The 20,641-nt window shown below is 45.5% G+C and overlaps 1 protein-coding gene across 1 annotated transcript in view; it reads right to left on the minus strand.

Moving 5' to 3' along the window:
• Positions 1–2,096: 2,096 nt before the first annotated feature.
• The window catches only part of xkr6b (XK, Kell blood group complex subunit-related family, member 6b), a 31,019-nt gene continuing 12,474 nt past the window's right edge, over positions 2,097–20,641 (minus strand). Inside the window, exons 2-3 of the mRNA NM_001032712.1 lie at positions 4,144–4,340; positions 2,097–3,641 (exon numbers count right to left, since the gene is read on the minus strand). Of these exons, the coding sequence (NP_001027884.1) occupies positions 2,671–3,641; positions 4,144–4,340 (1,168 nt within the window). The 3' untranslated portion in view covers positions 2,097–2,670. The remainder of the gene's footprint in view (positions 3,642–4,143; positions 4,341–20,641) is intronic.

Consider the following 20,641-nt stretch of genomic DNA (forward strand, 5'->3'; position numbering starts at 1 on the left):
TTCTCATCAGATGTCTACTTGCCCAAATTATGTCAATCTTAATGACCCAGGTTGATTTTTGGTTTATTCAGCCAACTGTTCACGCCGCTCCACTGTCATCTCACACAGGGAGTAAATGAATAACTCAAAGTGTATTTGCACCCGATCTGGAAGGTTCAATGTGGTTTGGAAAGGATGCCACACAGGCCAGGCAGCACACTTCCACAAGAAAATACCCCATCGCTGAAAATGATCAAAATAATAAAGTGTCTAGCACGGCTCGAATTTAAAACCCGCAAGCCAAAATTAAATGGTGCAGCGGTCATGGAATATTCTCAAGGACACCCTTGAGGACATGCCTGTGGATGAGAACTGCATTGAGACACCCCTGAGTCAGCTGGTTCAGTGGCCTAGTTAATTGGTCCTGAGGAACCCCTGTATTGGCTGTTTTGTTGAGCTTTTTTTTTGAGTTTACAACAGTTTCATCCATCTACTTCACTATAAACATAGCTGTTCATTTACTACAACGTGGAGGACCTACTCTCGACTACCGTGGTAAACAGTGAAGAAGCTGGTTGTTTGCATACTCTGTGAAAACTACTAATGTGGTGAGTTGGACGTGTGTCCCACCATAGCTGACCCAACAGGTCTCAATTACTTGGAGCTGAGTGCTGCTTTTAATGCTGATGGGCGGCTGACCCCTGGATACTGAAGCTCTTGGTTATGGCAGTGTAGCTCATTGCTCGTTCTCATGTCAGGATCTCCTGCTGTTGGACCTCAAAACCTCCCCCCCGCGTTGTTGCCTTTGCTGGGAGACGCCAAATTCCAGGATTGCTCAGGTGGGTGAGAGGGGGGAGCAGCAACCAAGGATGGAGAGTTAAAGGGCAGAAGTGTGGTGAAGGGCTGAAGTAAGGCCCTTTATCATGATCTGCCCTTGTGTTCTTTCCAACCTAGGCAAATAAACCCTCTCACCTTTGACCTGGGCTTAGTTGGCATCTGCCTTTTTACAGTACGACATTAGCAGACACTCGTGGCCATAGCTAAACAAAACAACAACAAGGGGATTCTGCATTCCATGACTCCATTCTTCCTGGGGGTGCATTCATTTTATACCTCAGAAAATACACAAAGTTTATACGGATGCTATTTGAAATGCATTCATTTTTTTCCGCTGTTTAGTAGCCCTCTCTGGACATATTTATCAAGCTCATTTGATTTAGAAGGCATGAGATTTATTGAACTGTATTTGTCTGCGATTGCTGTGGTTATCTGCAGTGGAGAGCTGGGGCCTGCACGTGACGTGCGGTTGCCCAGCAGGCCTGTGGATGACGTGCATCTTTGCAAGGCCTCATTCAGATGGTTCAACTGTGCAGATAAAACAGTACTGTGAAATGGGATTTGGCTTTGTTCAGCTGTGCCAGCCGAAGCGAGTACACCCAGGTGAGAGCACCTCTTCATGAGATCTTGATGCCCGTGTACATCTTTGAACATTGTAGTTATGTCAATGATGCAATAGACAAATATGCACTGAAGTGTAACAGTATAGAACTGTGTCCTTAACGTCTTCATAAAATTATACAAGACTATTGTTGCTTTGATCATAAATCAAAATTGGCAGATTGTATAAGGGGATATAGGGTTCAAGAGGGAATGCTGGAGGATTCACTGAAGACTGTCTTTTCGCTTTCAAAAGTGCATGTTAATACTCCTTTTTACTTTACCATTATCAAACGCCTTTACAAAAAAGTTTTTGGAATGTTTTATTCTCACCAATCAGAAAAATTGTTGTGCTCGTTTCACCTACATTCCTTACTGATTTCCTTGTGTATTGTTGTGTTTTGAGTTCTCTTAAGAATTTGTGCTGTCAAAACACCTTTTGCTTCCCTCCACTAGAGGGCAGACCGCGCTATAAAAATTGAACTGGTGGGCGGAACTGATTGAAGGTCAGTGTGCTTTCTGGTTTTTCCTTCCATACATGATGCGATTACCTTTTAGGATTTTGAAAAAGAAAAAAAAAGAGGACAGCCCGGATACACTTGAGGCACATGAGCGGATGGAGGGACAATTTACCTTCAATAACCCTACTGTCATGGACACGTCCAACCTTCCCGCCCATCTGGTAATTTCAGGTGTATTTATTTTTGTTGAAAGAATATGATAAACTATGGACCTGGTAAACATTAACAGTTCAAAAATGTACATAAGGAATGGCAGTACCTATTAGGATGTGAAAAGACCAGCCTCCCTCGAGACACTCCTCCATCATTCCCAACAGGCTTTGCTTCAGTCCCATGGCACAGGGACAAAAAATGTGCCCTTCACAAGTATTCACAGGTTGATTTACCAGTACAATATAATGCATTAAACACATTTCATAATGAAACATTCATATGTTATCTACACACTTGTACTGAACTCTCCTCTATCGATATAGAGGGATTTATAGGAGACTCTTGTATATATCACATTAGATACTGTAGGTATGATTTCTCAATAAATTGTTGTTTTTTTTCTTCAAAAAATAAATTATAAGAGTTTGTTATGAGTTGATAAAACACCACACCTCCTGCAGAAAAACTGATGCATATGGAAAGAAATTTTGTCGGGAAAGGCGGAAGAGCAGAATTAAAGAAAAGGTTATGTGCATTATTGTGTGTATGGGGAGGTGATACAGTTGAGGTCGTGACACCTTTAGAAGGAGGATTCGTACTGCAGGAGTTCATAAAGAAGAGGGCCATCCCTATACCTGATGCCCGCCGCATTGGGGCTAATGTACTGCAGCACATTTATGGTCCTGCGCAGGCGCCGATCCACAAAGTGCGCGTCCCAGGCTGGGTATCGTTTTCTGGGCATGTCTATTTTGATGAAAGGACCCTCAGGCTGGATGGGCCTACCAGCTGCGTCCACGGGCTCCGTGGACCTTACCTGGAAAACTGGAAGGCAGGTGTCGGTGGCTGTTTCGTCTGACTCCGCGTATTCCCCGGTCAGGCCTCTTGTGGGCGTGGCCTGAGAACCACGGGGGCCAGGAGTTGGAGCCATTGGCTCTGCCTCAGGGGGTAAAGGAAGCCCCCAGAGGAGCTCAGCACAGCAGGAGCTGGCCAGTACCCTCAGACGTGGACCCATGGGGTGCAGAACCCCATAATAGAGAACCATACAGGCCACACCAGAGGCAAAGCACAAGAAGACGCCACAGAGGGCAAAAGAAGCATAGGCGTCAGTGGTGGCTGGGTCTCGATACGCATACCAAAGGGAGCTGAGGATGACGTTTTCTAACAGTACTACGATGTAATAGGCCACCATTCTGTACCGTGTCCGGCCCTCTCTGACATTAAACCAACAGAAGACGTAGACCACGCCCACCACCATGTTGAATAGTACCTCCTCCCACTTGGACATGCAGAAGTCGGTGCCGCCATGGATGACCCAAAAAGCCATGGCGCACCAGTGGAGCACCACAAAAATGCCAAAGTAGATGTGGAAAACAGAGGCAAACAGAGCGAGAGAGAGCACTCGCGAGGAGATGGTGAATAGGCGCCAGAAGAGGTGAACCAGAGCACCACGGTAGCTCATGCTCTTCTTGTCGTCGCGTGAATCACGCAGGAGCTTGTGGTAGGAGGCTAGCACCCATGCTAGGGACAAGAGGGAGGACAGCGCAGAAACACCTACAAAGAGGAAGAAGAGGAAGACAAAGAAAGACACATTCTGACACAGCTTTAAAAAAAAAATTAAGATTAATTCAGCTAAACCGATCGGTCCTTTTTTTGAAGAGCATGTGGTATTACCAAGCTCATCACAGGTCATTGAGTCAACAGTCTGTTCAGTGAGCCAATTCAGCTTCCTGAGTGCTACATAAGAGTCGAGACAGCAGATATGTCAGGTCGCTATGGTGCAGCAAGAAAAATGATGGAGAATAATCTGCTGAGCAATGACCTGCTGCCTTGAAGCAACATATTGATGACATTTCTATAGATACAGAATATCACATTTTTTAAAAACCACCACTGAAATTACAGAGCTTTCAGTGGCGGGTGATGAATGGACCCTGCGCGGCAAATAAAGTGGACTTCACAGAAAACCAAATTTGTCCTGGGGAAAATACAAGCGCCTCAGCATTTGGAGACAACAGATGAGACAGGAGGGTAAGACGTAGGCGTGTGGCCTTACACTGCAGCCACTCAGCCTTGTTGCTCTGGATCATGATGCAGAGCTGCAGCACCAGCTGAGGGGCGCTCTCCAAAAAGGTCTCCAGCAGCCGCAGCATGTTGACATCAGCATACTCGTACATCATGGCCCAGTAGAAACGTCGCTGGTTCTCCTTCTGCCGGTGGCTTTGTATGCCGAGGTACATGGTGCGGATGTACCTGTGGCGAGGAAATAGAGGAGTGTTAGAGACTGTGGGGATGTCGGGGAATCCAGGCGAGAAGTGGCACTTAATTAAATGAAGCTCAATCTAAGCTGTGGAACTACTTTTTAAAAGATGAGGTGTCATTGCTGACCACGGAGGAAAACATGTAGAATGCTCAGAGGTGGGATGGAAAGTAGCTAATTAAGATGATAATCTTCTTTAGCGTAGATTTTGAAATGGAGCACCGCAGTTGGAGCCTCCAATTAAGGCGCAGAAGAGGATGAGTAAACAATGATGGGGGAAAAGTGGATTAAAAAGCTTCTGACGGGACACACGAACGAGGCGAGCTCTAAGGCGGGTTTTTAACCTCTCCAAAATGTAGACATCTTTAACGCCAATGCCCGCAGGTCCGGCTGTGGAGGAAACTGGGACGAGTGTGATGATTCCGGAGTGGTTTCGGCATATATATGTACTGTAGGAGGGTGGCTGCAGGGCCTATCTGCCTGAGCTGGCAGAGCGATCCGAATAAACCCAGCGCTTGATACGGAGGCAGTCAAGCGAGGACAAAAGTGTAGCAAGGACAGGAATAGACTAGACACTAGCGCTCGCCAAAACAAATTGCAAGGCCGCAGATCTGAATGCCATCGCGATGAGGGAAGGCGCAGATTCACCATGGCCTCACAAACAAATGCAGAAAATGAATTTGAGAGGTTTTCAGCGTAATTAGCTCCTGCGCTAGCCATCGGAAGGGATTAGCGCTTCTTTGGAGGGAGGATGAGCCTGGTTCAGCAGGGTGTGATTGCCTACAGTCATCACTCAGGCGGAGAACCAACTCTTGTGAAAAATAGTGTCACACCGGAGCACAAGTACTAAATAAATTGGACTGTTTTTGTCTTTTCTTTCTAAAAAGCTCCATCTGCTGCCTAAGTTGGCAAACCTCTTCAAGGGCCTGCCATTCAGACGCTCAATTAACTAACGTGAAAGAGGCAGCCTCTCAACAGCCACCACAGCTACAGCATTAACAGCTGAAACCATGCAGTTAAGTGCCATCTGATTAAATTCCACATTACAGTGAAGGAACAGGTGATGGACTGTAGAAACAGATGGCTTTAAAGTTTTCTGGTATTGGTGGGAAGGTAAATAGCTTTGGACTGGAAGAAACACCATTTTATCTGGAGGTAAAGGCTGGCGTTCCATGACATTTTCAGTTGTGCTTAGTAAATGTCAGTAGGAACAAGCCCGCCCTTCTTCCTCACTAATGACATGCCACACAGACCTGCACCAGCCCTTTGTCTCCATCTCCCAATTTCCATTAGTCTGTGTGCTCCACTAATGCATCTCGCTGGTGTGTAATGCCTCAGGAACAGCAATCTCCCTGACCTCCAGAGCAGTTTTGCTTCAAAAAAATTGAAAAAAAAAAAGAAAGAGTCCACGGTCATGCTAGTACCAAAGCAAGGCTACAGTTAAGCTAGCTTCATGCTGATGATGGCTACAATAATACCGCAATGCTGAAACACTGTAGCTTTAGGACAGAAGCTGGAATCACACAGGCTGATGTGAATATCACTATCGATAAGGTGCTAATGAGCTTCATTATGGGTACCATTATATAATCCTGATTGAATTCCAGCCTTGTAGGTTTGGACAATCAATTCTGTCTTTGCCTTTCAGTCAGTGCAGATCTGCTTGGTGTAATTAGAACATTACCTTTCTGCTTATCCAAATGTGAATGGTGTGGTGGGGTGCTGAGACTGTTTTGACCACAAAAAAAGAGAAGAAAGATCACAAACCTCCTGAAACACCTGTTAAAGCAACAGAGCAGCACGCAGCTGGTGGGAGAATGTGCCACTAACAAGCTCTCGGAGGATGACTCCAGCAGTCCAAAACAACCAAACTTTCACAGTGACCAGTTGGCAACAAGCAAAGGAAAACCGAAGGAGCCTGTAGGTGGATGGATGATGATAGGCCCTATTCTGATGGGACCAGTTTTACCTGCAGGAGCAGCCATTGTCATGATAATAACCCATGACTGTGAAGCGCTGTTCTCATCATTTTACCTGAATTTCACAGGTTAGACTAATCTGGAGCGGAAAAAGAGGGTTTCGGTGCGTTTACAGGCACCTGTGTGAAGAGAAAGAAAATGCAATAGCCAATTTAAAATGATGCCATTTAAAGTAATATTTTAAATAGATCTATCATCACATCACTTTTGGGGCCTACCCCAAAAGTCACCAGGAAAACAGTAGGAAAACACCCTGAAAACACACACAGCTCTGCCAATGTAGTCCTCAATCATCATATTATGTATGTCTTTGGACTATTGGAGATCTGGAGAACCACACGGATGCATGTGGAAGCATGCAAACTCCACACCGATTCCAACTGTGTTACGCTGTATTCCCGTCTCCTTCCCCTCTCACTGATAACTCTCTGTTTGCCTGCATTGCCTCAGCTTCAGCACCAAACTCGCACACAGTCGAATACTCGGAGGTTCACGGTTGTCTGAACAATCTGAACTCACTCCATCAACACTCCAACACACACACAGACAAGCGCACGCCTTCGCAGGAATCTCACACACACACCAGGATTGTGGTGCACACTGTTAACACTCCCACAGGGCCTTTTCAGATGTAGTAACACAAATGGTTCACACACACACGAGCGCGCGCACAAACACACAGGTGCACCTGTCAGTGCCCTGTAGCTGCTGGTGGTGGTGGTGGTGTGTGTGTGTGTGTGTGGGGGGGGTTCCCCTAACTGTATACACATTTGTCAAATAAATATCTTCTTGCATTGTCCTTACCCTCCTCCCACCTCCTGCCCTCTCTCCGTTTAGGCTGCGGTCCACTCCTTGATGCGTTCCTCTCGCCACGCTCCTTTTAGCTCTGTGGCTCCTCTGCAGGGTTCCTCATGAATTATTTGTGCAGAGATCATAGCGATCGCTCACGGCTCGTTAAGCAGCACACGCATGGCCTAACAGCTCGATGCTGTGCCGGGGTCGCGATCCAGGCTCAGCCGTCTGCCATGACTGGCGAGACGCATGCAGCCATTAACCTCCACACACACACACACACACACACACGCACACACACAGAGAATCAACATGCCAGCAAGTCGTCTTCTTCATGCTAGTATGAGTGAGCATTGTCAGAATATAAATGATATGTAATGTATGCATAACAAGATCTATAATATATCAGTTTGTTGATTAGTTCAATCAACAGTGGACTCAAAATTTGATGTCTCTGTTTGTTATTGAGTGCCATTAAGGAGTCACAAAACCAGCAAATACCTGCATTGATTAACCATTATTGTTGCCAGTGAGATGAGTTGGAAGTTATAGATAGAGAAAAATGTTCGATATTAATTATTCTGTTACTAATAGAATATAAATAAAAATCCTGTTATTTCAATGTTAAGCCGTGGTGTCATTTCAGTAAAGAAATTTCAAAGTTAAATGAGACGGAACGACCGAATAAGGCGCGCGCACACACACACACACGCGCGCATATTCACACGCACGTGCATCATTTCACAGCATCTCCGTCCTCAGACTGTATTCACATCTCATCATAAGATGATTCATACGATCACAAGTGGCGTTACAGCAGTATGACACACAGCCTGTTGTTTATTAACAGGTGGAGCCTGATGGAACTGTGAGCAAGGGTGTGTGTGTGTGTGTGGGTGGGTGTGCACGTGTGTGTGTGTGCCCAGCAGCTGCATGGTTCTCACTGAGGTGGGAGCTTCCTTTAATAAAGAGATTCATATTTTTCTGGGTATATTTACTTCTCTGTCATATCTCTCTTAATCGCCCTCCCCTGACAGACAATGATGGGAAAATTCAGAGGGGAGGACATGAGCTACGTTTAAAGTAAGAGACACCTCGATGATCGTGATGCTCTGGATATTCTGTAGTTTTTGACCCTGTCGAATTAGAAAATTTAATTTAATTTAAAGGGCTGGTTTCTTTGTGTGTGTTACTGGACAAACATCACGATGGGCCAGTAATGGTCCGCTCTGCTGCTTTTAACTGCATATTCTCTCCTATACTGCTGATCACTCTTGCTTTAGGGTCACATTTAATGTTTCATTATTGAATCAGTTGCTAAGACCTCAAAGAGATGCACAGATGTAGGGAAGTGAGGACAGAAAAAGCGAGATAGGTTTGATTTTCAACTAAATCATGCCACTGGAGGAAAAGATGGCAAGGATCCAGCTGTGCTGCTCATGGACACTTTTGAAGGCGACCTGAAGGAATCAGCCTTTTACCCTTTAGACTGAACGAAAGCATCAAAGCTCCAGAAGGAAATTTGCAAAATTCGCCAACATAGTTTGCTTGTATCTGTGCTGGACAAATATTAAAAGCAGTTCTAAAAACATATGTAAAGGCGAGACTGGGCAGGATTCAAAAATTTTCAGTGACACCATTTTGTCTGACATCAGATGGTGCAAAAAGCAGGAATTAAAGCGTCGTTGACAGCACTGCATAATTCCATAAACACGCATTATTGCAGATGTATAATTAGATATTCACATATGCTGAGCCTTCTGAAGGCGTTAGAAAGCATTTCCTCCTGTCTGTGTACAAACAGTGATACCCCCCTCCCCCCAATCAGTTCTCCCCTACCGTCCTTCCCCTGTACACAAGTACTCATTTGTCACCATTAGCAACAGTCCCCAGGTAGAGCGTCTAAGGCGCTGTGATCACGTGGCACTGTGCCGCCACTTAAACGAGCAGAAAGCAAAGAGAAAAGGGTGGAATGAAAGGACGGGACCGCATGATGGAGGCCCCCGGCTGCCTGGGGATGTCCGGCAGGGCCCAGAATGAAAGTACTCTAGATCCTGACTGCAGGATAGAGTTGTGGATTTGTCTCCCCTTCCTGATATACTGCTGATCACTCTGATCACTCCCTGAACTCTTAATAGGTTTATAATCTGCCTGATAACAGGAAGTATTCGACACCCCTTAGAGCAGAAATGTGTTATGCTTCAGCTTTTTTGGTTGGTTGTCAGTGTATTTAAAGGTTACAAGGTCGCTGGCAGTGATGTTCCCCATATCGAGTGTTGTGTGCACCCAACACCCACTAAATGGCGAGCCCACCCCCCCGAGAGGAAAAAATGTGTTGAGATATTAGGATAGACAGTTATTACAGTAACAGCAATTTGTTTCTCCGAGGCCGTCTGCTATCTCTTAAACGCTCTCTCTGGAGGGAAATTCGCCACCAGCCTGGAGTGTTATCCTCCTCTTCCTCCGCCTCCGGATCCCTCACCATGTCCCCACCCCCCCACCGCTGTTTTTTATTTATTTATTTATTTATTTTTGCAGCTGCTCTTCAGCCCAACGAAGGGCCAGATTATGTAGGGATTAAGAAGAAAAGGCTTGACCCAGTTGCTTTTCAGCGAGCACCAAATCAGAAAAAAGGCTGCCTTCCATTGAAAGGCTCCTGTATGTTTAGAACTCCTGAGATTATAATTAGCAGGGCTGCCTTATGGCCTGACTTATATCTGATTAAAAGTTCTGTGTTAATCTCCTCTGTGCCGCTGAGTTTTGACATTAAAAAACACACCTCGGTGTTTCTGCCTTTGCCCCCTGGAGGTCTTAATAGAGTGACTTTCAGGTTTGGTGGCATTATGCATTTTTCAAGTCCCAATGATAAGACCAGAATGGATACTCCAAGTCTGCACATGAGGAAGACTTGGAGAGAGAGTGGAGCGGCGCTAAAAGGTGAGGAGGTGGAGGAGCGTGGTGGAGGGAAGTGACAGCCGGAAAACTGGTGAAAGATGGCAAAAGTGGCCAGACAAAGACACAGGGAGAAGCTCGTGGAGGTAGAAAGGAGTGAGAGGTGAGTTAGAGGAGGTGGTGGAGAGAATGAGACCCAGGAGGTAAACTAATCACTGAGCACGCAATGCAATTTTCTGGCTCTGTGCCTCCACTCCACCATACTCCTCCCTCCTCTGCTCTTACCCCCCTCCCCAACCCCCCACCGCCGCCACTTGTCTCAGGGCTCGTTTTACTATTCTGCTCACACTCCCTGTCTCTTGCTCCTCTATCTATCAGGCTGTACCATTCCAGCTCCCTCGTTCCATTAGTACTGTCCAGTGAATCCCCTCCGGGGTGCAGAAATGGACGGCGCCACTCAGAGAAACACAGCAGGTGAATAAAATGACAAATATTTTACTGAACAAAAAAAGAAAACCCAGGAGTTTGATGTAAAGTGTTTGTGTGAGACAAGAATGATGAACTAATGATGGGAAAACACAACAAGAGCAAAGAATAATGACACCAAAGGGAATGTGGCAGCTTGCATCTGTGCATGTGCGCTGTGTCTTTTCTCCAGAGGTAAAGCAATTAGGTAACGGTAAAGAGTCGAAAGCGTGTGCATTCCCTCTCTCCTGACAGCGCCTGCTGACTGCTTTGTGGCGCCTTGATGGTGATGAAAGATGTTCACTCCAGACATGCAAATAAGGAGGGAGGCTCCCCCAAACACATGCTTCTGCTCTCACAAATACACCCGCACGTTGGCACTATGATCACATCAGCCATTGATACATGAATTACCCACTTTTGGGGATACACCCATGGGGAAACGCTGAAAGCTCTCAGTCAACGCTCTCCAAAACGTTGTATTTTCCGAAGCATGGCTGAAAGGAGAGGGAGATCTGTCACACCATATGCTAATTTGAAAGATAGGAGCTCTTCTCTTGGAGGAAGGTTTGAAAGTGGGAGTGGAAAACAAGGTAGTTCATTATTGACATGCAGCGTGTGTCACCTCATCTATCAGACGCGACGCTGCTGTTCATACTGAAGCGCTGAGGAATAAAAACACACTTGCCGGCTCACTTTAACAACCACACCACGGTGACGTCCTGGCGCCGCTGACCTCTGTGTTACAAATGAAATGAAGTACGGAATCTGACAGGACATGCACAAAAAAATATCTTTCTTACAATTTCCTATCATCAGAGAGCCGCGTTCACCGAGTTCAGGCAAACCTCAGGTAATGTGGTGGCGACAAGCTTATGTTCCAGCCCTGGCTGCTGGTGATTGACCGGTCCGCTGAGCTCAGCCTGTTGTGACAGATCAAAATACCGGTCTGCCAGTAAGGGCAAAGGAGGCGGAAAGACACAGAACCACAATAAGGGACCACCGCAACATGTACACTGGCACCTGTCACCCTAGGGGATTATTTTTCAACATAAAATGGTTATTTTACATCATCTGAGTAATCATTTGCCTTCCTGAGATTACAGTCCAAAAATAAATTGGTCCACAGGTCCATTGTGATGGATTTGACACCATCTAGTGGTGGACTCCCTGTTCTCAGCACTGGAATTTAGAATATGCCTCCTCCCATTATCCAAACATCCTCCGGGACATTTCCCTGAACACACCCGATGAAGCGTTTCCAACTCTTATGGACACACAAACACATGCCTGTAACACACAGCAGAGGACTAATCTTTCACCTTTCCAAGGCAGAGGAGGGAGCGGGGGCCAATTGATCGAGTTATCTAGAGAATCATTCCTTTATTCTGTGAATCTATACAGCAAAAACCTGAAACCGACAGGACAAAGCCCACCCCCACAATCCCCAGCTGAAGGCTGAAGTCTGAGAGGATCTGAGCAGGAGGACCGGCAGTTTGAGCAGACAAAAATCTTCCATGCAGTAACTCCTGTCATATCACCGGGAGGGGAGGAGAGTGTGTATGATATCAGCTGCTGTACCTCCCCCGCCCCCCCCCCCCCCCCATCCCGTCTTCGCCTCAGGCAAGAATGAAAAGAGCTGTGATGTTCGATAAGAGCGCGTTTAAAAGGAAGAGGGAGATTAGCGAGGTAGGTGTGATGTACTGACAACATGGAGTAATGGATGAGGAAGATAGATGATGTCAAAACGTATCAGTAACTCGCCAGAGGAAGCTCTTTGAGGACGGACATCACTGACAGTCCCTCATACAAAGACGAGACATTCACGGCATCCACAATAATGTCGTTTTTCCCCTGCAGTTTATCAGCGCTGACCGATTTTGTCTACCTCCCTTCTTCTCCTGGCCCTGCTCAAGGTTTCTTCCTATTAAACCTGACTTTTCCCTTGCATGTTCCGGGGTCAGGCTCTGGGTTTCTGTGAAGCATCTGAGTCAGACCTGATTGTAAAAAATGCTGTGTAAATTAAGGTGAATTGAATGACATCAGAGAAGATTTATAGAGAAGGCAAAGAAGCTAATTCCGCTGAAGCCATCCGCTGGAATTGGCCCCCAGTTGGTGTTTGGACTTGTAAATATTGAGCAAAACATGGCACTGCAGTAAATCCCAGTAAGTGACCGGAAAATGGGACAGATGCTGTGGAGAATTGGAGCAGAAAGGCACAGCCAGATCCCGGAATTTGAGAGGAAGTAAATTCAGCAGTAGTCTGTAGTTCTGGCTGCAAAAATTTGCTTGAATAAAGATAAAACTATCAGTTTATGAGTAATGATCGTCTAATCATCCACACAATAATCAGATGTGTGCTAATGGTAAATGTATGAATCCATGTCTGTGTGGTTCCCACATGTTGTAACAGAGGAGAGAGCCTTTTACCACCGCACTCAAACCTCAGTGGGTGGATGGAGAGCAGAGGGAGGAGGAAAGAAAAAGAACAATGTCTGAGGTTGATTGGATGAGGCTTTAAATGAGGTCGTATGTGTGTGTGTGTGTCTGTAAATGTGGGCTGAGCAAAGTGATTGAGAGGAAGCGGTAAATAACAGAGTGGAAAAGCTTCACGGAAGCCAAAATAGACATTCATATTTATGATTCTGCGCATGCAACATATGGGAAAACATTCTTTTAAAAGCACGGTGCCTCGCAATTGCATTTCGTCTCTCAAAGCTCGTTTGAATTGAACTGGGAGGCTCAGAAGGCGAGCGCCAGAGAGATGATGACTCCAGGGAGTTGCTAAGTGATGGTAACTGGACTCCACCATGTTGCAGCATGGGAAGTCTCCTGATGAAAAGGAGCGAGGGAGGGCAGCACAGGAGGGACGGGCGAGGAAGGCATGACAAAACCTTCCAATGTAATGTACCGGCATGGTGCCAAAGCATCCATTTCATTCAGAAAACCCCAGAGCAAGCGTAGCCTCAGGCTAACCTCAGCTCTGAGCATGGTGGCAGTGTTGGGGCGACAGGAAGGCAGAATCGCTACTGATTGTTCACCACTTGCTACCTTCATAATCCTTCTGGTTGTTTTGCTTTTTTAGGTCACTGCCCTCCTTTCTTTCTGTGCAGTCTAAAGCCCTCTACAGACAGCAATTTTAGTAATCTTCTAAGATCCTTGTGAGCTGGGAGATGGGATCCAATAAACTGGGTACGACTCCAACTTCAGCGGCCATATAAAAGTCATCATTGTGTCTCAACACCACTAAAAGATACATTACAGAAACCAAAAAATGTGTGGAGATGTTATCCAAGCAAAGCTTCGGTTGCTACAACCACATAGATTTTCCATTTGGTTTGCTTGGCTCTTAGCTGATTTTATTTCCACTGTCCAGATGTTAAAGCTGTCTTTACATCAGCGTTAGCATCAGGTTGATCAATACGTTAGTTCAGGCTGCATTTCCATTGGTGGATTAGGTCGTGAGACTGGTTTCTGTGGGAGAATCACTGTTTTTTAACCACGACCAAAGATGTTACCATGTTTACGTCACAAGTTTTACCTATAATGCCCCAAAACTTTTTGGTTATTTATTGTATTTATATGTTGACTAAAATGATGGTCCCAAATGCCGTGTGGTCACATTGCTGTGTTTTCTGACACTCTGTTTTTTAGTTTTTTTTAACACATGCATGTATGTGAAAGAAACAGATCACATGGACAAAGACATTCAATCAATCAATCTTTATTTATATAGCGTCTATTACAATCAAAATTGTTTCCCAGAACCCCTGGGCCTGACCCCCAACAAGCAACAGTGGCATGGAAAAACTCCCCTTTAACAGGGAGAAACCTTGCGGCTAATTACCAAACAACGTCTTTGTGCTGACAGCCACTGAAGCAAATCACTGAGGTCAGTGTTCCAAAACTGCAGTCGACTGCAGTTACACCATTAAAACTGAGCGTGCCTTCCCACAACTGGACTCACCTTGAATCTGTGGTAACACGAGTCAGGCCATTCTGTCCCGTCATCATTTTGACAAAATAATGAACAAACATACGGGGACTCACTCTAACTTAAAGCCATGACTTCACTTGAAGGCATTCTGATACTTTTCTACACAAGAAACTAGACAGATATAGTCCTCTCCTTGTATAAAGGCAGAGAGGTAGACCAGAGGAAAACAAAGGAAGTGAAAGAATAATAGTCAATAAACCGGCAGAACTTCTCATCCTGTGGAAAAATAAGCTCCGTATACACTAGAAACACCCAGCCTGCAACCGTCTCGGTAACACGCTGAAGGTCAGACATACGTGGAAAACTGTAAAGATAAACTTTGGATGTGCTGTCTATACAGCATGGCATTTATAGTTGTTTAATATCCATGCACAAAATGCTGCTTTTCACATTGTAAGAAGTTATGGCAAACAACCAAAGGGTTTATATTCTAACACAGAGGGGAAAAGGATCAAGACAAAATGATGTCCTGCAGTGTGGTTTTGTGAATCTTAAGCAGCATTTGAGCGCATGGCTTGGAGCTAAAGAGCGAGAAGTTTTGGAGGAGAGGAGGAGAAAGTAGGACAGAGATGTGTGGGCCTGGCTCTGTAAGGACAGAGGCTCTAATCAGGCCTGAGCAGCTGCCATTACTCCAGCGCTCTCACAGGGGAGGGCAGCGAAACCACGCTCGTGCTCTCACATCAAGCAGGGCAATCACACGGGCTTGTGTGAAGCTCCACATGCTTTGAGGAAAAGACAACATGATATCTTGTCTTATTACGGATGGGGACATTGTAATTAATTTGCTTATCTGCAAATGGAAACCATCAAGGAGACAGAGATGAAGAGCTTCAGCGAAGTTGCAGAGCAGCAATTGAAAGGGCCAAATTCATCACAATAGGCCCAACAAGCTTCCATTTCTCAACGGGCCAGCTCCAGGTTCGCTTTTGATGCAGCATCAAATGCAGCATCAAACCAGCAGTGATGGATTCTTCATTCTTTTGGTTCTTGTTGATCAGAGGACCACAGTGACCACTACCCAGCTAAATATGGACCTTAGTCGGTTTGGTACAAAGCTCACCCTGGACTCAAGGGTGAACTTGATTGAGTTCAGTCCTGCTTCTCACACTACCAAGAATATCTGGTCACATTTGGAACAATACTCCAACTTATGGACAAATTAATTTGGCTGCAATGACATTGTGATTGGAAATATCTCACGGATGCCACAAGGGATGTTTTCAAATTTTCAACGTGGTTTGACAATTAAGGATGAAACTGACAGATTTGGGATTCAGCCAGGCCTTCAACATTGAGAACCTGGTATCTCCCCTTGAGGGAATCTCTTCAGGTTTGGCTCAAATATCACCAACGTTATTATAAATGGATGATTGATGATCTAACACTACTATTTAATAAATCCTAACCCCTAAAACAACACCCGAGCCACTGATGTGTCTTATAATCAATAAAACAAATAGAATTGACCACCTTTACTGAGATTTATTTCCACTTTCTCTACACCTGCATCCAAACATTTTCCATTTACCCGACATTCTTTAAAATTTTTGCCCTGAGGAGCCTAAAACAGTCGTTTAGCGTGAAGTATGGGTGTGTGAAACCAACAGCACCTCACGGCAGCGTGGCTGTTGACAAGTCGCTCATGAGGTCTCCTTTTTATTGCACACGTGGATAATAAGCCCAGGCATTGCCTCTAGTAAAATCACTTTTATTATGTCCGCTCTGGCCCCCTGTGTGCATCTCCTTCCCCAAGCACGGCAGCTAACAGCCAGCAACGCACGGAGCAGAGCACATATTTATGAGGTGAAATGTCTTTAGTTTATCATCATTATCACCTAAAGACTATAATATTACACAGCACCACTTTAGCCTCCAGCACAAATGTCACACTTTATGAAACAGTGAAACCAGGACACAGGGGGCGGGGGTGGGGGGGGGATGATGTCTGACACTGGGCAGGAGACAGACAGACGACCAGCTCATCCAGGGTCTGATGCATTGAGACCAGGGAACATTAGCACTCACCTTCACACCTTCCTGATTACTTCACAGGCATGACTTTGGCCTGGAGGCGGCCACACACACACACACACACACACACACACACACACACACACACACACACACACACACACACACACACACACACAGTGCCCACTGAGAGAGAGACAGACCCCGTCCCAGCCGGGAATCGAAGGTGACAGTGCTTACAGCTGCACCGCCATACTCCCCAAATTGTGTTCCTGCCATTATCAAAAACCCTGTACTGCACACAAATTGTTTCTCATGCACGCGACTGAGGACCCGATCCCCGTGGCACACCCTGGAGCAACGATGCCTCCCGCTGAAATATTAAGTGGCAAATAGGGAGCGACAGCCTCTTGAAAGCTCAGCAATTTGTGTGTGTTGTGTTGTTGTTGTGGGGGTGGTGGCGGTGGTGTGGAGGGGGGCAAGTTGTCAATATCAGCTAATGTGGAAGCATGCCACTTGTTCCAGCTCAGTGTATCAGACACAGATAGAGAGCGCACGTTGACATCTTTGTCTCCAGGCGTGTGTGCTGTCACTTACAGGGAAAATGTCACTCTGAACCTGTGGACGACCAGGTTGCATTCAGTTCATTTTTCCTTCTTCTGCCACTATCCGCAAAGCCCAAATGTGCTCTAAATTTAAAACCGAATGTGTTATCAAGCCCTGGAATCTTCCCGGCATTTCAATTTGACCTTCTTATCTATGCTGCAGTGGTTTATTTACATTGGTTTTGTGTTTACTCTCTAATTTCTACTTTCTGTACATCCTGTATCAGTTCAATGTGGAGCACATCTGTCCAGATTAATGTCTGAACCAGGCTCTGGTCTTTGTTAAAGAATACATTTTGATCAGATTTAGCTCCATAATAGAGTTTTGAGAAAGGTCATTGTCTGGCACGCATGAGCGACTGCACAAAAAAAGGGCTTGGAACAAAAGATGCATAAACTCTACCAATTAACATCCATCGTCATTTGCATCACACATTATTTCATTCAGACACAACAACAGAGGCTTGAATTCTCTCAGCTGCTTCTATTTTTACCCTCTCCTGCACTTCATCTGCATCGGGCCGTGAGACAAGGCAGAATTTACTTCAAATAGTCTCGTCCCATCGAACGGCACATCACAGGGCCTGCCAGTTCTACATTCGAAGCACCCAGGGAGCAGCGTGCTCAGTGGTGCCCGGTCAATAAGTCATTAGTGGAGCCAATGATGGTAGTTGCTTACCTTCTGGGGCAGTTTGCTGACCTGGAGTCAGAACAAAGAGGTAGGAGAGAAACAGGAATGAGAATGGCTCGTTCTGCTGTCTTCCAGTTGTTTTATTGGTCTCTCTGCTTGGTGTATTGTTCTTGAATAGGTCAGGCTGGAGTGAAATCCTTGGGATAATTAGTGTTAGAACACGCAGAAGCCAGCGACCTGACCTCCACACGCTGTCGTAAAAGTGCAGATATCAAATAAAAACCTAAATATCTCGAAAGAGCGTGGAATACTTTCACCTGGTCAAGCTGCTCTGTGCAGGGACCAGGGGATCAAAGCAACTTTAATGCATGGGCAGATGTGCTTTGGAAGTCTCTTTCATGACTCCTCTCACTGACTTCTCTGCTTCTGACTTCAGCTCTCTTTTCAGTTTTCTTCCCCATTTTCTGAAAAGGTCAATGAATGAAAAGACACTGCAAATCTGCTTTGTTGATCTAATTCGTTAAGGAGTGCTGATCCTTTTTGTAGCATAGCATTCTAGCATGAAATTTGAGATGCAAAAGAATTTCTGACATCACTCAGTTCGTAAAGCCGCAGTAAAGTCTTTATGTATGGCGGGGCAGCAGCTCTTAGTAACATTGTCATCATCGTAATCAGGGATGAAAAATAATGACTCTTCAAAATAAAGCAGAAATCAAATTAGGGATCATCAAAGAAGAGGGAGAGTCTTACCACTGTGTCCCTATTTATGCAACATTAGGCTAAACTGGGCAAAGTGTGTACATTCCATTTGCATTTGCAGCACAGCATCGTGGCTATCTGCAAACACACACTTGCAGTTTTGCAGCATATTTATGTCTGTATTCTGATGTCATCAAAAGACGTTGCTAATATTCTCAATATCCTGCTCTGTTCCTGCAGTTAAAGGCTCGCTTCTCCACCACAGAGTGTGTGAGCAAATCTGTATCCAGAGTAGAGAACCGGCACAGCCTGGGGCTCCTTTACCCAGTTCTCAGGACTGTCTGTAACCAGAATTGTACCTGACAGACAAAGGGAGAGGCCGTGTAACGGCTGTGCGGTGCAGTCCTGAGGTATTGGCCCTCCGCTCTTCAGCTCTTTTTGTAGCTCACTCCAGGAAAATACAAGAAGGCTGCTGAAATGTGTTATTTATGCCATTTAATATCCAGCCTGCCTCCTGTGCACTGATCCAAAGGAGGCACATCGTTAGGAGGCCATCAGCTGCGCTTAAAACGGTAAAAACTCAAAAATAGGTGGTTTTACGACTTGGGCTCAGCTCTCGTCAGTGTGCTTTGACGGGTCAGGGATGCATGAAAGGGTTTTTGAGTTTCTATAAAATTAATTCACATTTGCTGATGGCAAATCAGTTATCCTTAAAGCCAAATTAAAATCAGCCAGTTGTTTGCATGTGGCCTTTTGTGTGGTGGACGTCTTTTTTAAGTTCTTCGTGTTGAAACCTGTAATTAAAAGTGTTTTAATAATTAATGTCAGCCGCACCCCTCGCAAAAGATGATGGGATTAGGGAGCATCAGACAGGCATTACTTTTCACAATGCATTAAGGGATACACTGAGTGCACTAAATAAGGTGCAGGGAGTTGGACACTGCAAAAAGGCATATCCCCTAGTTAGTGCACTATATAGGAAACAGGGGTGGATGGATGGATGGATGGATGGATGGATGGATGGATGGATGGATGGATGGATGGATGGATGGATGGATGGATGGATGGATGGATGGATGATGGAGATGATAAAGCAGCATTTCAGACCTGGGGTTTCAGCAGACTTGGACAAAATACATTCTACAAAACGCCAGACAAAGAGTTCACCCAGCCCAACTATCGAATAAATCGAGCCGATTCCTGCTGGGAGGCACTTTGGAATGACACCATCTGCACTGGTTTTGAAACCGCCCCCACATTTGAACCTCAGCAGGGAGGTTTGTGCTTACAAATGGATGCTATGGTAACCAGCTTTGATTTCTCCTTCAGCTTTGAAACCAGCGTCCAAAGATGCCGGCAGATCTAATGGGAAACGAGTGCATATTCAGAGAGAGAGAAGGAGAGGACGGTCCACACAGAGCAAATGTCACATTACCATTCGATTCTTGGGGATTCCCCATCCTCCCACACGTCTGCCGATCCCTCCTCTTCAGGGATCCCAAGCGGCTGGTTGTGTCACTGAATCGCAGGAGACAAATGTCTGACGGCGTGAGGAGGAAAAACAGCGAAGCAGCGACAGAGGCAAAGGTTCGGGTAATGGAAGGTGGCGTGATGAGTCAACACCACACACAACCTGATGTCTACACAGAATCAAACACCATCTGGAAGCGGGGGGAGCATCGTTGCTTTAGTCTCCGAACCCAAAACCATTGTTAAACCATCGTTCTCTACATTGGAAACTCACAAATCCACAGAACTGGCAATCACATCGCCTACATCTGAATATCAGGTTAACACCTGTCTGGGGTGGGCCTAACATCTGGATGAGATATGGGGAGTCAAAGGGGGTTATTTCATTAAGAAATAATTGTAATAATAATAAAAAAAAATTGCCTGTGAAAACAACAGTGGTAGATTCAATTAGAAAGTCCCTGTCCTTTTCCTATCTTCCAACATGACTAAAATCTCTCAAGGGAGCCATCTTTGGTTGCCATGGCAATTAAATGTCCATCAGGAGATGGTAGGTTTCTTTGCAATGCACTGCACACCTACACACAGACATGAATTACTCTTTCCTAGCCCGGAATGCAGCAAAACGATCATAAATCTACATATGTTGAATAATAGCATACGTTAGCATAGCCAGTAGGATACACATACATATGGTGCCTATGAATGCCTGCTCTCTCACAATTTTCCACTAGTTGTACACCCCCTGTTTCTCCCTCTATGTAGCTGAGGCTCACAGACTCTGCAATGTCTC

This window comes from Takifugu rubripes, chromosome 16, assembly GCF_901000725.2.
Source record: "Takifugu rubripes chromosome 16, fTakRub1.2, whole genome shotgun sequence".
NCBI classification, from domain to species: Eukaryota; Metazoa; Chordata; class Actinopteri; order Tetraodontiformes; family Tetraodontidae; genus Takifugu; species Takifugu rubripes.